The sequence below is a fragment of the Bicyclus anynana genome, chromosome 27 (assembly GCF_947172395.1).
Source record: "Bicyclus anynana chromosome 27, ilBicAnyn1.1, whole genome shotgun sequence".
NCBI classification, from domain to species: Eukaryota; Metazoa; Arthropoda; class Insecta; order Lepidoptera; family Nymphalidae; genus Bicyclus; species Bicyclus anynana.
In genome coordinates this window covers 1,236,312-1,250,847 of record NC_069109.1, presented here as the reverse complement: position 1 = coordinate 1,250,847, position 14,536 = coordinate 1,236,312, and the positions used below count along the sequence as shown (strand labels likewise).

At 38.5% G+C, this 14,536-nt stretch overlaps 1 protein-coding gene across 1 annotated transcript in view; it reads left to right on the top strand.

Annotated features, from left to right (window-relative positions):
* Positions 1–14,536, top strand: part of LOC112055970 (cytoplasmic aconitate hydratase) — a 57,019-nt gene that overhangs the window by 7,655 nt on the left and 34,828 nt on the right. The window contains exons 4-11 of the mRNA XM_052890303.1: positions 1,574–1,719; positions 5,298–5,367; positions 7,415–7,477; positions 8,042–8,168; positions 10,308–10,438; positions 11,380–11,551; positions 12,944–13,044; positions 13,889–14,005. Coding sequence (XP_052746263.1) covers positions 1,574–1,719; positions 5,298–5,367; positions 7,415–7,477; positions 8,042–8,168; positions 10,308–10,438; positions 11,380–11,551; positions 12,944–13,044; positions 13,889–14,005 — 927 coding nt within the window. The remainder of the gene's footprint in view (positions 1–1,573; positions 1,720–5,297; positions 5,368–7,414; positions 7,478–8,041; positions 8,169–10,307; positions 10,439–11,379; positions 11,552–12,943; positions 13,045–13,888; positions 14,006–14,536) is intronic.

Here is a 14,536-nt window from a genome sequence, read left to right as displayed (position 1 = left end):
CCACTATATGACGCCCGGCGCTTTCATTTACGTAGTTCCCGTTCCCGTGTGAATATGGGGATCAAACATAGCCTTGGACACTCGCAAATAACGTAGCTTTCTATTGGTAAAACAATTTTCTAAATCGTTCCAGTAGATCCAGAGATTACCTCCTACAACCACACGAACTTTACCTCTTTATATTATTAGCATAGAAGTCTCTATTTCTCTTGGTCATACCACCACTCTCGAAGGACTGGACCGATTTTGCTAAGGGTAGGAGTAAGATAGAGAAGTTACAGGGTAGGTTAGGGTACGGGTAGGGAAGCGTAGGGGTAGTGTAGGGGTAGGGTAGGTTTAGGGCCGGGTTTAGGGTAGTGGTAGGGTCGGGGTAGAGGTAGGGTAGTGGTAGGGTAGAGGTACGGGTAGGATAGGGAAGTGGCAGGGTAGGGGTAGGATAGGTGTGAGATAGGGGTTCGGGTGGGATAGGGGTAGGAAAGGGATAGGGTACGGGGAGGGTACGGGTAGGATTGGGGTAGGGTATAGGTAAGGTAGGGGTAGGGTAGGGATAGGGTTGGGGCAGTGGTAGGGTTGGGGTAGTGATAGGGTAGGGGTATGGTAGGGGTAGGGTAGGTTAGGTTAGGTTAGGGGGTAGTAGTAAAATTGACATCGAATTTTACGCAGACGAAGTCGCGGGCGTCCGCTAGTAATATAATAAAGAGATTTAGCTGAATGGGGCGCTGCCTCAGCTCGATACTACAGTTGAGAGCTGTAGTGCTGGTTTTGAGGCATGACCCCAGGGTGAGCTCACGGACTGATCGGAAATACATTTGCTGCGTCGCTAACAATAATTGTTAAATAATAAAATTATATAAAATAATATACGATTAGTACATAATACATATTAATCTTACATTACCAAGCTTGTAGAAATCGTCACGTATTTTTTTTTTGACGTGAAAACGTTTTAAAATAGGGATGATGACTGTTTTTTAAATTGTATTTAAATTAGGAGTATGCTAATAGTAAAGCAATTTTGTAAAAGTAACAGGGTATCTGCGATCATTACTTTCGGAGCTACAGGGATTTAAGGGCAAGGTTTGCGGCGCTGCCGCGGATCCCTGTAAAACGCCCCATACAAAATGGTACGAATTAATGACGTCGTAGGTACATAATGATCGTTAGATTTGTATGGGCGTTCGAACAAAATTACTAATATCTTTGTTATTTGTGCGTTTATGTTTATAGTTCATTTATTAAAAATGTTACATTTAATGTAAGGAAGCTAAAACTATGTGAATTTTCATCTAATTACGTTATCAGATTTGTAATAGATTTTGAAATTTTGCGGCAGCGCCGCAAATCTGACCCTTTAAATCCATGTAGCTCCGAAAGTAATGATCGCAGATACCCTGTTACTTTTACAAAATTGCTTTACTATTAGCATACTCTTAAATTATATACAATTGAAAAAGCTGTCATTTAAAACGGCTGTCGTCATATTTAAAAAGGCTACGACAACGTCGTTTTCCGTGCGCTCTATCTACCTATTATTCTTTAATCTGTGGTTACAACATGCTGTTAAATGTCACAGGATCTGACCGGAGTACCAGCGGTGGTGGACTTCGCAGCGATGCGCGACGCGGTCAAGACCCTGGGCGGTGACCCGGACAAGATCAACCCCATCTGTCCGGCCGACCTGGTCATAGACCATTCCGTGCAAGTTGATTTTGCTAGAGTGTGAGTATTGGCGTCATATAGCGGCATTTTTGCGTCTTTTAGAAATTTTGTATTATATCCGAAACTATGTAACTAATTAACATACTGTGAAGGGCAAATCTTATGTCTATAATATCCTTGTGATTATTAAATAATTTATTTTGATTAGTTTAATTATATAAATAACTAGCGGACGCCCGCGACTTCGTCTGCGTAAAATTCGATGTCAATTTTACTACTACCCCCTAACCTAACCTAACCTACCCTACCCCTACCATACCCCTACCCTATCACTACCCCAACCCTACCACTGCCCCAACCCTATCCCTACCCTACCCCTACCTTACCTATACCCTACCCCAATCCTACCCGTACCCTCCCCGTACCCTATCCCTTTCCTACCCCTATCCCACCCGAACCCCTATCTCACACCTATCCTACCCCTACCCTGCCACTTCCCTATCCTACCCGTACCTCTACCCTACCACTACCCTACCTCTACCCCGACCCTACCACTACCCTAAACCCGGCCCTAAACCTACCCTACCCCTACACTACCCCTACGCTTCCCTACCCGTACCCTAACCTACCCTGTAACTTCTCTATCTTACTCCTACCCTTAGCAAAATCGGTCCAGTCCTTCGAGAGTGGTGGTATGACCAAGAGAAATAGAGACTTCTATGCTAATAATATAAAGAGGTAAAGTTCGTGTGGTTGTAGGAGGTAATCTCTGGATCTACTGGAACGATTTAGAAAATTGTTTTACCAATAGAAAGCTACGTTATTTGCGAGTGTCCAAGGCTATGTTTGATCCCCATATTCACACGGGAACGGGAACTACGTAAATGAAAGCGCCGGGCGTCATATAGTGGAATTTCTGCGTCTTTTAGAAATTTTGTATTATCTCCGAAACTATTTAAGTAATTAACATACTATAAAGGGCAAATCTTATCTCCATAATACCCTTGTGATTATTAAATAATTTATTTTAATAAGGATTAAAGTTTAGTTGTATAAATAATGACGTAAACCTAAGTATATAAAATTAATAATTTTTAAACACAAAAGGCCTTTTTTCTTCTATATATCAGCTAATATATAGAAGATAGATATGTGGTGTCGCGGACTTTTTTGTAGAACTTTTAAAGATACATAAAGTCTCCATATATTAATTTCAATTTTACACAATAGTTAAGGCAGCGCATGCGAATAAGTCTGTATAAGAGGATTTTCAGTCCGACCTGTATGACAAAAACTGTGATAACTCGGCTAATATATATGATACCAATATAAAATATAGCCTATAGCACTCCCCGATAATGTAGCATTCTACTGGTGAAAGAATTTTTAAAATCGGACCAGTAGTTCCGAAGATTACCCCATTTAAAAAATGTGACAAACTTACAAACTTTACCTCTTTATAATATTAGTATAGATAGTATAGACTACGTATGTATATCTTTTACAAAATTAAGTTAACACAAAACACTATAATTACACTTACTAAGTTTTAATTAATTTATATACACAACAATCGCAATAATACCATAGAACGAAATAATAACTAATTACACGAAATACGTATGACGAAAGTCGAAAGTCGAAACGAAACGAATAAAATAAAATTACAAATTATTTATTTGAATTTAAAGTTTAAACCTGATTACCTGAACCTGGTCCTGAACCTAAACAAAGAAAGTACGACGTATCTAAAATTCTAAACTATAAATTAAAACTTAAAGTATGTCTCTAATCTCTAACTCTATTTCTAAATCTAAAAAGCAAATACGTAAATAGACAGAGTCAGACAAACAGTACCTTCACTACCTAGCTGACTTTAACTACCTACGTGGTACGTGCCTAGAAGTAGAACATAATCAAATAAATCATTAACAATTAACATCGACTTGCCAAAATCTAAGTAAATTCTTTGCCACCAACACCAATGTATGAACAATCAATTTCGATCATCATGTAGTCGGCATAAATCTCCCTAGCGCCGTACAAAAATATGGTGTTTTTGCTCAACGCCATCTATTGGTAAATGGATAAAACGCCTACATAGAGTTTAGTAACCAAAAATGCTGATCCCTATAAAATACGTAGAAACCTATAGAGGAAGGTTCAACTTAATTTGGCGGTTGGCGCTTAAACATAAGCGGCATTCCGCCTTTTAGAAATTTTGTATTATCTCCGAAACTATTTAACTAATTAACATACTATAAAGGGCAAATCTTATCTCCATAACATCCTTGTGATTATTAAATAATTTATTTTGATAAGGATTTAAGTTAAGTAGCATAAATAATGACGCAAACCTAAGTATATAAAATTAATAATTTTTAAAACACAAAAGGTACTATATCTGCTAATGTATAGAAGATAGGTATATGGTGTCGCGGACTTTTTTGTAGAACTTTTAAAGATACATAAAGCCTCCATACATTAATTTCAATTTTACACAATGGTTAAGGCAGCGCATGCGAATAAGTCTGCCTAAGAGGATTTTCGGTCCGACCTGTATGACAAAAACTGTGATAACTCGGCTAATATATATGATACCAATATAAAATATAGCCTATAGCACTCCCCGATAATGTAGCATTCTACTGGTGAAAGAATTTTTAAAATCGGACCAGTAGTTCCGAAGATTACCCCATTTAAAAAATGTGACAAACTTACAAACTTACAAACTTTACCTCTTTATAATATTAGTATAGATGACGTAAGCCTAAGTGTACAAAAATTAATATTTTTTAAAACATAAAAGGTACTATATCTGCTAATATATAGAAGATAGATATATGGTGTCGCGGACTTTTTTGTAGAACTTTTAAAGATACATAAAGCCTCCATACATTAATTTCAATTTTACACAATGGTTAAGGCAGCGCATGCGAATAAGTCTGTTTAAGAGGATTTTTGGTCCGACCTGTATGACAAAAACTGTGATAACTCTGCTAATATTTATTTATTTATTATTTAATATATGTGATTAGATAGATTAGATTTATTTATTTAGATTTATTTTATTATTAATATATGTGATACAAATATAAAATATAGCCTATAGCACTCCTCGATAACATAGCAATTTACTAAAGAAAGAATTTTTGAAATCGGATTAGTAGTTCCGAAGATTACCCCTTTCAAAGAATGTTGAAAACTTACAAACTTTACCTCTTTATATTATTAGTATAGATATAGATTAGTATAGATAATCGAATCCGGTCCGAGGCATGCACCTCCAACTTTTCAGTTGTGTGCATTTTGAGAAATTAAATATCACGTGTCTCAAACGGTGAAGGAAAACATCGTGAGGAAACCTGCATACCAGAGAATTATCTTAATTCTCTGCGTGTGTGAAGTCTGCCAATCCGCATTGGGCCAGCGTGGTGGACTATTGGCCTAACCCCTCTCATTCCGAGAGGAGACTCGAGCTCAGCAGTGATCCGGGTATGGTTTGATGATGATGTTGATCTATCTAACCCAAAAATAATTTTTGAATTTGAACCTGTAGCCTTTTAGCGATAACACTGCATTTTACTTTTCTTTTGAGTTGTCTTGTGTCATTTAAAGTTTTTAAATTTACTTTTCAGACCTGACGCGTTGGCCAAAAACCAGGAGTTGGAATTTGAGAGGAACAAAGAGAGATTCCAGTTTTTGAAGGTTTGTACTTTTATATTTTGTACCTAGGGCATATTTTGCGACACGATAGATACTGTTTGCTTCAAACCATCATGACGGACAGGATTGTAGACAAAAGAGGGGTAGGAATAAGAAAGAAGTCCTGGTTTTTTTTTTATTATATTCTTTGCAAGTTATGGTAAGTGATGATGCAGTCTAAGATGGAATCGGGGCTAACCTGTTAGGAGTAGGATGAAATCCACACCCCTTTCAGTTTCTACACGACGTCGTACCGGAACGCTAACTCGCTTGGCGGTACGTCTTTGTAGGTAGGGTGGTAACTAATCACGGCCAAAACTCCCCACCAGCTAGAACTGGACCAATTAAGAAAACCTCAATCGGTCCAGTCGGGGATCAAACCCAGGACCTCGTCTTGTAAGTCCATTGCGCATTGCGCCACGGAGGCCGTAAGACTTGGTTACGAAACATAAGGGAGTGGACTGGCATATAAACTGTCGAAGAACTTTTCTACCTAGGCATGGACAAGGAAAAGTTTAGAAAGCAATGGAGAAGCACTTTAAGAAATTTTATATCTAATATATAAAATTCTCCCCCGAAACGGCTTTACCGATTTTGATGAATTTTTTTGTGCTTATCCGGTATCTATGAGAATCGGCCAACATCTATTTTTCAAACCCCTAAATCCTAGGGGTAGAGTAAAAGTAGGGTATGACTAGGGTAGGGGTAGGGTTGAGGTACGGTAGAGATAATGTAGGGGTAGGGTAGGAGTAGGGTATAAGCAGGGTAGGGTAGGGATAGGGAAGAAGTGCATCATAAGTCAAAGCGAAGCTTGACCGGGTCCGCTAGTATCTATATATATAAAAGAAAGTCGGGTTTGTTACAACACTTATAACTCGAGATCTGCTGGACCGATTTTCATGGTTTTTGATTCGTTGGATTTGTCTCCGCCAAGAATAGCAGAATACATCTTAAAAACAATGAAAACTCGATGAATAAATAATTATGAAAGATGAATAATTTTCCTTTAAATGTTACTTTGTTTAGTACCGGTCAAACATTTGTGGTCCATCCTGTCAAATACTAGTTTATGTAATGATTGACATTTATACGTGCGTTCATAAATTTATTTTGTGTAAATTAAAGTTTCTATTTCTAAGATTTATTCTATAGGTTACGAATGCGTAAATGTCTTTTTATGTTGTCTATTATTCTTCGAAGAGAAGTAGGGGTAGGGTAGGGTAGAGTAGGGGTAGGGTAGGGATAGGGAAGAAGTGCACATAAGTCAAAGCGAAGCTTGACCGGGTCCGTTAGTTTTTAAATATAAATACGTCATTATTATAAGAATGCCTGTAAGGGACACATTTTATGATCTATTTACAAAAGAAATATCATATAATATTTGTTTCTATAAAGAATATACAGACAGACAGACAGGCAGACAAAAATTTTACTGATTGCATTTTTGGCATCAGTATCGATCACTAATCACCTGGCTGGTGGATTTTGGCTGGTGGGAGGCTTTGGCCGTGGCTAGTTACCACCGTACCGGCAAAGACGTACCGCCAAGCGATTTAGCGTTCTGGTACGATGCCGTGTAGAAACCGAAAGGGGTGTGGATTTTCATCCTCCTCCTTACAAGTTAGCCCGCTTCCATCTAAGACTACATCATCACTTACCATCAGGTGAGATTGTAGTCAAGGGCTAACTTGTAAACAATAAAAAAAAAAAAAAAAATCACCCCCTGATATTTTGGAAATATATTTCATGTACAGAATTGACTTCTCTACAGATTTATTATAAGTATAGTTTTTTAAAAGAAATACTAAATATTAATTTTAGAGCACATGAATATTTTGGGCTAATTTTTGTTAAAGTTACTGTAGAGTTATGGCAACTCTCGAGCATCCTGTATATTCCAGAAAGTTATTAGCTATAATCCATTTCTCACTACATTCCAGCATTATATTTATTACTTGTCTACTGTCAGCTCTTGTCCTAGGTCAGAAACGCAATTCCTGAGCGGTCGGACTTAAATGTCTTTAATCTACTGTATTGTTTTTTGTTTCAGTGGGGTGCTCAGGCGTTTGACAATATGTTGATAGTGCCGCCGGGGTCGGGAATAGTGCATCAGGTATCTTGTTTTTTTCATCATTACCAACCCATATTCGGCTCACTGCTGAGCTCGAGTCTCCTCTCAGAATGAGAGTCCACTAATGATTTTACGAGTACAACTACAGTTAAATAACTAACGCCTAAATGAACAATGTTGAGTTGTTTGTTCAGGAACTGCAAAAATTGCCCCCAGCACGTCGATTCTCTTTCTACGATCGCTAACGCTTCGAAAACTAGTACTAGTACTATACAAGAATATATAATGTTAGTTTATAGCCTCAATAGCTCAACGGTAAGAGCGGTCGGACTCATCAGCGAGGGTGGTGGTTCGATCCCCGCCCCGTTGGTCTATTGTCGTACCCACTCCTAGCACAGTCTTTGTCGACTAGTTGGAGGGGAATGGGAATATTGATCATATTTAAAAAGATATGGCATTTTTTTTTTTTTTTTAAAGTACACACTTTGTGCATGTGTGCGCTCAGTGGAGTCGCTAAATTCGGATCACTTTTTGCGGTGATTTTGTAAGTAACATATCTATAGTATGAAATATCGTTGGTTTTAACAGTAGATTTTTCATTTTCAGGTGAATCTGGAATACTTGGCCCGCGTGGTGTTCACCGGTGATGTCCTCCACCCGGACTCTGTGGTGGGGACGGACAGTCACACCACCATGATCAATGGTTTGGGGGTGGTTGGGTGGGGTGTTGGAGGTAAGCATTAATCTTGGGGTATAGGGGTCAGTGTAGGTTTTAGAAGTACCAGGATATCATGAGACGTTAAGAGCATCTTTTAAATTCGGAGGTAAGTAGTCTTGGGCTAAGGGTAATTTTGGGTTATTTATTTATTTACAATTACTTTAACTATTATAATAAAATGTAACTAAATTATAAATGACTATAAGTGTAGTGATTAATTACAAATAAAACACAGCATGAAATAAAGAAGAACAGTAAATAAAATATAACTTAAATATCACAAATGAAGAACATACACACTCGTATTATTAACTGAAAAAGATGAAAAAATTAGAGAAATAAAGAAAATGAAATAAGGTGAGCACATTTAGTCATAAGAGTACCAAGTAGACATGATTTTATTTCCGAAAACTGTATAATGTTCTCAAACTCAGAGTAGTTAACTAAGACAACACCGGCTAAGCACCGACTTCATACTGATCAGCAGGTAGAACTTATTATAATGTTATTTTTTGCTTTTTAGTTTAGTGGGTACGTTTTAGGTTTTGAAGACGGTTGTATTTTTTTTATTAAAATTTTTATTATTTTTCAACTTTTAGTGTAAAATTTCATCTCAAACAAATACATCAGACCCCTAATGACAGTCACAACCCATCTTGGTACAAAATTCTCAGCAATACAAATTAATCAAGCCCAAGCACAAGGTAGCTACCGTAAACCGTCAAGGGGTTCCCTTCATTGACCTTGGTCTTCATCATCAGACCCCTAATAACAGACACAACTCATCTAGGTAGAAAGTTCTCAGCAATAAGAATTAATCAAGGCCAAACACAAGGTAGTTACTGTTAACTGTTAAGAAGTTCCCTTAATTGTCCTTGGTCTTCATCACCAAACCCCTAAATGACAGTCACAACCTATCTATGTGGAAAGTTCTCATTAAGACAAATTAATCAAGCCCAAACACAAGGTACCTGCTGTAAATCGCCAAGGAGTTCCCTCGACTGTTTTATGACTCCATCAACAGATCGATTTTAAACCTTCATAATTTTGTATTTCTTAAAGGCACTAAATGGAAAAGTTCACGAACACACTAGACACCCATATAATTTTCGAAAGTTCCCCTCAATTTCTCCAGGATTCCATCATCAGATCTTGTCATGATGGCAATGGGACCAAATGGGGACTATACCGTTTCAAACAAAAAAAGAATTTTTGAAATCGGTCTACGCGTCTTTGAGTAATCGGTGTACATACATAAAAAAAAAAAAAAAAAATACCGACCGAATTGAGAACCTCCTCCTTTTTGAAGTCGGTTAAAAACTGTATAATGTTCTCAAACTCAGAGTAGTTAACTTTAGAACTGATAATTATAGGTGTAGGGGTAAGTGTAGGTTGTAGAAGTACCAGGATATCATGAGACTTTAAGAGCATCTTTCAAATTCGTTTAAATTTGGCTAAGGGTAATTTTGGGGTAAGTGTAGGTTTTATAAGTACTAGGATATCATGAGACGTTAAGAGGATCTTTCAAATTCGGAGGTGAACAAACTTGGGCTAAGGGTAATTTTGGGGTGTAGGGGTAAGTGTAGGTTTTAGAAGTATCAGGATATCTTAAGGCTTTAAGAGCATCATCTTTCAAATTCGGTTTTAAACATTCATCTAAGGGTAATTTTGGGGTAAGTGTAGTATTTAGAAGTATCAGGATATCATGAGACTTTAGGAGCATCTTTCAAATTCGGAGGTAAGTAGTCTTGGACTAACGGTAATTTTGGGGTATAGGAGTAAGTGTAGATTTTAGAAGTACCAGGATATCATGAGACGTTAAGAGCATCTTTTAAATTCGATTATAAGCATTCATCTTGGGCTAAGGGTAATTTTGGGTTAAGTGTAGGTTTTAGAAGTAACAGGATATCATGAGTGGTTAAGAGCATTTCAAATTTAATGCAATGTTGGATGGGGTGTTAGAGGTAAGCAAATGTAATCTTAGGCTAAGGGTAACTTTGGGGTATAGGGGTTAGTGTAAGTTTTAGAAGTACCAGGATATAATAAAATGTTAGGGGCATTTTATAATAGTATAGATTTTAAAAAACTGTCGTTCCTTTTCGTCAGCTTATGAGATGATGGTGATTTATTAAAAAAAAAACGTTTGATCTTCAGGTATAGAAGCAGAAGCGGTGATGCTCGGCCAAGCTATAAGCATGCTGCTGCCCAAAGTAGTGGGGTACAAGTTGGTGGGGGAGTTGGATCCCCTCACCACCTCCACTGACTTGGTGCTGACCATCACCAAGGTACGTTGGGCTCCATCCCATCATATGGATATCAAATGAAAGGGTTTGCTGTCAGGAATACGAAAAAATAGTCAATCGACTTAAATCCAAGATTTGTAATTTTTAATGCATGCTAAAAGCGTGATTTTTTAGTTTTTTTTAACTATTTAAAGTTATTTAATTTTCGGTAAATAATACAACCCTAGAGTTATGAAAAATACTCCCCAGCACCCTGTATATACAACCTTTTGAATGCTTTGTAGTCACCTAAAGGACAATGCCAGACAATGTATTGGAGTTTAACCCACTAAAAAAAGTTATTTGCAACAATATATTATATAACAATATATTGGATTTTGTAAACTATTAAATAAATATTATCTTTTAACCCTTTATAACTATGGGTATAAAAATAAATCTAAGTTGAAGTTTGATTTTAAGGTTAAGTATGTGCAGTTTAATTTGAAATAGATATAAAGCTTTTTTTTTTAAATACACTGGCGTCATCCAATACATGCGTGCGTACATACAAGCATGATTTTATTATTTTCAAATTACTCCGAGGTGTATTATTATTATTACGTGTTTTGACAGTTTGACAGTGTTCTGTGTTATGACAGTTTATTTTTACATTTTGATCAGACTTCGCAGCTCTGGATTCTAGCCATTTTGAACTTAAAATGATAAAAATAGAATAAAAACGCTTTAAAGGGCTCGAACCCAAGGTCGAAATATGGTTTTTAAAAAAGTAAGTAAACAATGTCTGCTACGAGGAAATGACCTGAAGGATGATTTTTATTCCGGAGTTTAACAGTAAAAATGGTTTATTAAAAAACAATTATTTAAAAATTGGTTATTTTTAGTACATTTACATTTTCCGCAAAATTCTGAGTCGGAAACTTGCGAGGATGGCTTGGATAGTCAACCAATTTACTAATTTGTTTTATTGTTGTTGTTTCCAGCACCTCCGCTCGCTTGGCGTGGTGGGTAAATTCGTGGAGTTCTTCGGCCCAGGCGTGGGCGCGCTCAGCATCGCGGACAGAGCCACGGTCGCCAACATGTGTCCTGAGTTCGGGGCTACGGTGGCACACTTCCCCGTCGACGAGCGCTCGCTGCAGTACTTGAGCCAGACCAGTGAGTGTACTTGGCAGAACTCTTGCCCGGTCATAGTTGCCTGGTACTTTTGTAACCAGTTGTTGAGTGTGGAGTCTCTCGCTTGATCGTGTGTTGGCCTCGATTTGCATGACATCATGCATATTGCTGCAGGCATGGGGGCTTATTGGATGGTGGGTAGCTAGTTTAGGGTTACGACCTTGCCTTAGTACCTTTTACGTGAGTGTCAGTACATATTTAGTTGAGCTGCAACGCTCTTGCCTAGTTATGGTAGCCTGGTACTTTTGTAACCAGGTTGCCGTCGCTCGCTCTCATGTGTCCACATGTATTCCGAACTACGGTAGCCACACTTCGCTGTCGATAATGCCTACTTAAGCCAGACCAGTGAGTGTATCCGAATACTTAGCAAAACTCTTGCCCGGTCATAGTAGCCTGGTACTTTTGTAACCAGTTGAAGAATTCTGCAGCTCTGTCGCTGAGCTGGCTATTTCTTACTACCTTTTACATGGAGCTGGTAGCACACTTTCCTGTGAGTGTCTATTGCGTACTTATCTGAGCTGCAAAGCTCTCGCGCAGTTATGGTAGCCTGGTACATTTTTCAACCAGTTGTTGAATGTGAGGTCCTTTGTTCACACTTGTCTAAGTGAGTGTCTTACTATGTTATGTTACCTTAGTGTTTTCTTACCATGTCAATTAGTGTCCTGAGTTCGGAGCCATGGTGGCAAACTTCCCCGTCGACGAGCGCTCGCTGCAGTACTTGAGCCAGACCAGTGAGTGTACTTAGCAAAACTCTTGCCCCGTCATAGTTGCCTGGTACTTTACGGCGAGCTACGGTAGCTCCACTTCACTGTCGATAATGCCTACTTGAGCCAGTATCACATATATAGGATACACTCACTGGTGTATCCGAATACTTAGCTAAAATCCTTGCGCAGTCATAGTAGCCTGGTACTTTTGTAACCAGTTGAAGAGTTGTGGGTTCTATCGCTGAGCTGGCTATATCTTACTACTTTGCCTTTTTACCTTTTACATGAGTGTCTTACTATGTTAAGTACTCTGGTGTTTTTTGCCAACTTCTATTTTCGGAGCTGGTAGCACACTTTCCTGTGAGTGTCCATTGCGTATTTATCTAGCTGCAAAGTTCTCGCACAGTTATGGTAGCCTGGTACTTTTGTGACCAGTTGTTGAGTGTGAGGTCCTTCTTACTCTGTTATGTCACCTGGTACTTTTTCGTTAACACATTCGCTGCGGCACTGATTTTTCTGTGCTTTCTTCTGGTGGGGTACGAGCTTTTTTGACCTCATATTAGAACTTGTTAGCTAAGCACAACTCTTGCTAAGCTATGGCAGCCTGGTACTGGACTTAACAAAAAAGAAGCTTTACCTTATTTCTTATTCTTTTGTACATTTTCAGACCGATCCCCGGATAAGATTAAGATCATAGAGGAGTACCTCCGAGCTACCAAGCAGTTCAGAGACTACAGCAACCCAGCCCAGGATCCTGTTTTCTCAGAGGTAATCATTAGAATAATGATTATCTAAGGCAAGGTTTCTCAAAGTGGCGTACCCAAACCCCTAGGGGTTTGCCATTCGACGGCAGGGGGTTCGCGACAAGATTTACTTAACGGTGGCTTGATAACTGATACCAATTAAGTTTATAATTGTCCAAAGTTGCTCCTAACATTGTATCCATTTCCGTAAAAGAAACAAGCACTCCCAAATAAAGACCTTATTTTCTTCTAAAGTTATTTTTGGGGGGGGGGGGGGTTCATTGGTTAAAGGGTTCGTGAAATCGAAAGTTTGAGAAACCCTGTTCTAGGGTACTAATAGTTCGTCCCAAGGTGCTACAATGGCGACCCCGCACTAGAAAGCGCAGTGTCGGTCGACCCCCCACCAGGTGGACTGACGACATGAAGCGAGTCGCAGGAATACTGGTGGATTTATAAGACGGAGGTCTTGTATAACCAGTAAAAAATTTAATATAAATGAAAAAATATCTACGTAAATTTTTTTAAACACGACACTTTAGCAAGTGACGTCATTCATAGAGATAACAGCGTGATTGGCGTTTGCAGTGATGTGATTTATCACGTCACCGCAAGCGCCAATCACAAACCGATGCCTTGTAGCGAATGACGTCACAGTTTATGATTGGCGTTTGCGGTGACGTGATAAAAATACAATTTTGTTTTATAAAAATATTACGAGATCATTTTTACAAATAAAAATGTGAGTTTCTAGGCATCTAAACTGCCTATATGCAAAAAATCTTCTTAGTTTTGTACAGCAGGCGAGTAGCCTATTATATTTATATGTATTTATTACCGTAATGTTATTTATTTCTCCTCCTCTTTCCCAGGTGGTGGAGCTGGACCTGTCGACCGTGGTGACGTCAGTAAGTGGACCCAAGAGACCGCAGGACCGGGTGTCAGTCGCCGTCATGAAGAAGGACTTCCAAGAGTGCCTCACCAACAAGGTAAGTTGAAAATCACAGCCGAGGCGATATTGCAGCTCGAGCCGTAGGCGAGAGCTATATTAAGGAAGCAGAGGCTGTAATTATCAAAGCGCACGTATGTCATACAACGTTTTATAATACACTAGCGGACCTTCGCGACTTCGCCCGCGTGGAACTAGGCTTATAACAAATCCCGCGGGAACCATGGATTTTTCCGGGATAAAAACAGCCTATGTGTTAATCCAGGCTATAATATATCTCTATACCAAATTTCAGTAGTTGAGGCGTGGAAAAGTAACAAACATTCATATCATCGAAATCATCAGTTTTCGCAAATCTCGGGAAACCATGGATTTTTTCGGGGTAAAAGGTAGCCTGTGTTAATCCAGAGTAAAATCTATTTCTATTCCAAATTTCAGCCAAATCGCTTCAGAAGTAGCGGCGTTATAGAGTAACAAACATCCATACCTCCATACAAACTTTCGCGTTTATAACATTAGTAGGATTTGCGAGGAAACACACATTGAACACACTTTCTGAAAATGAATTTGC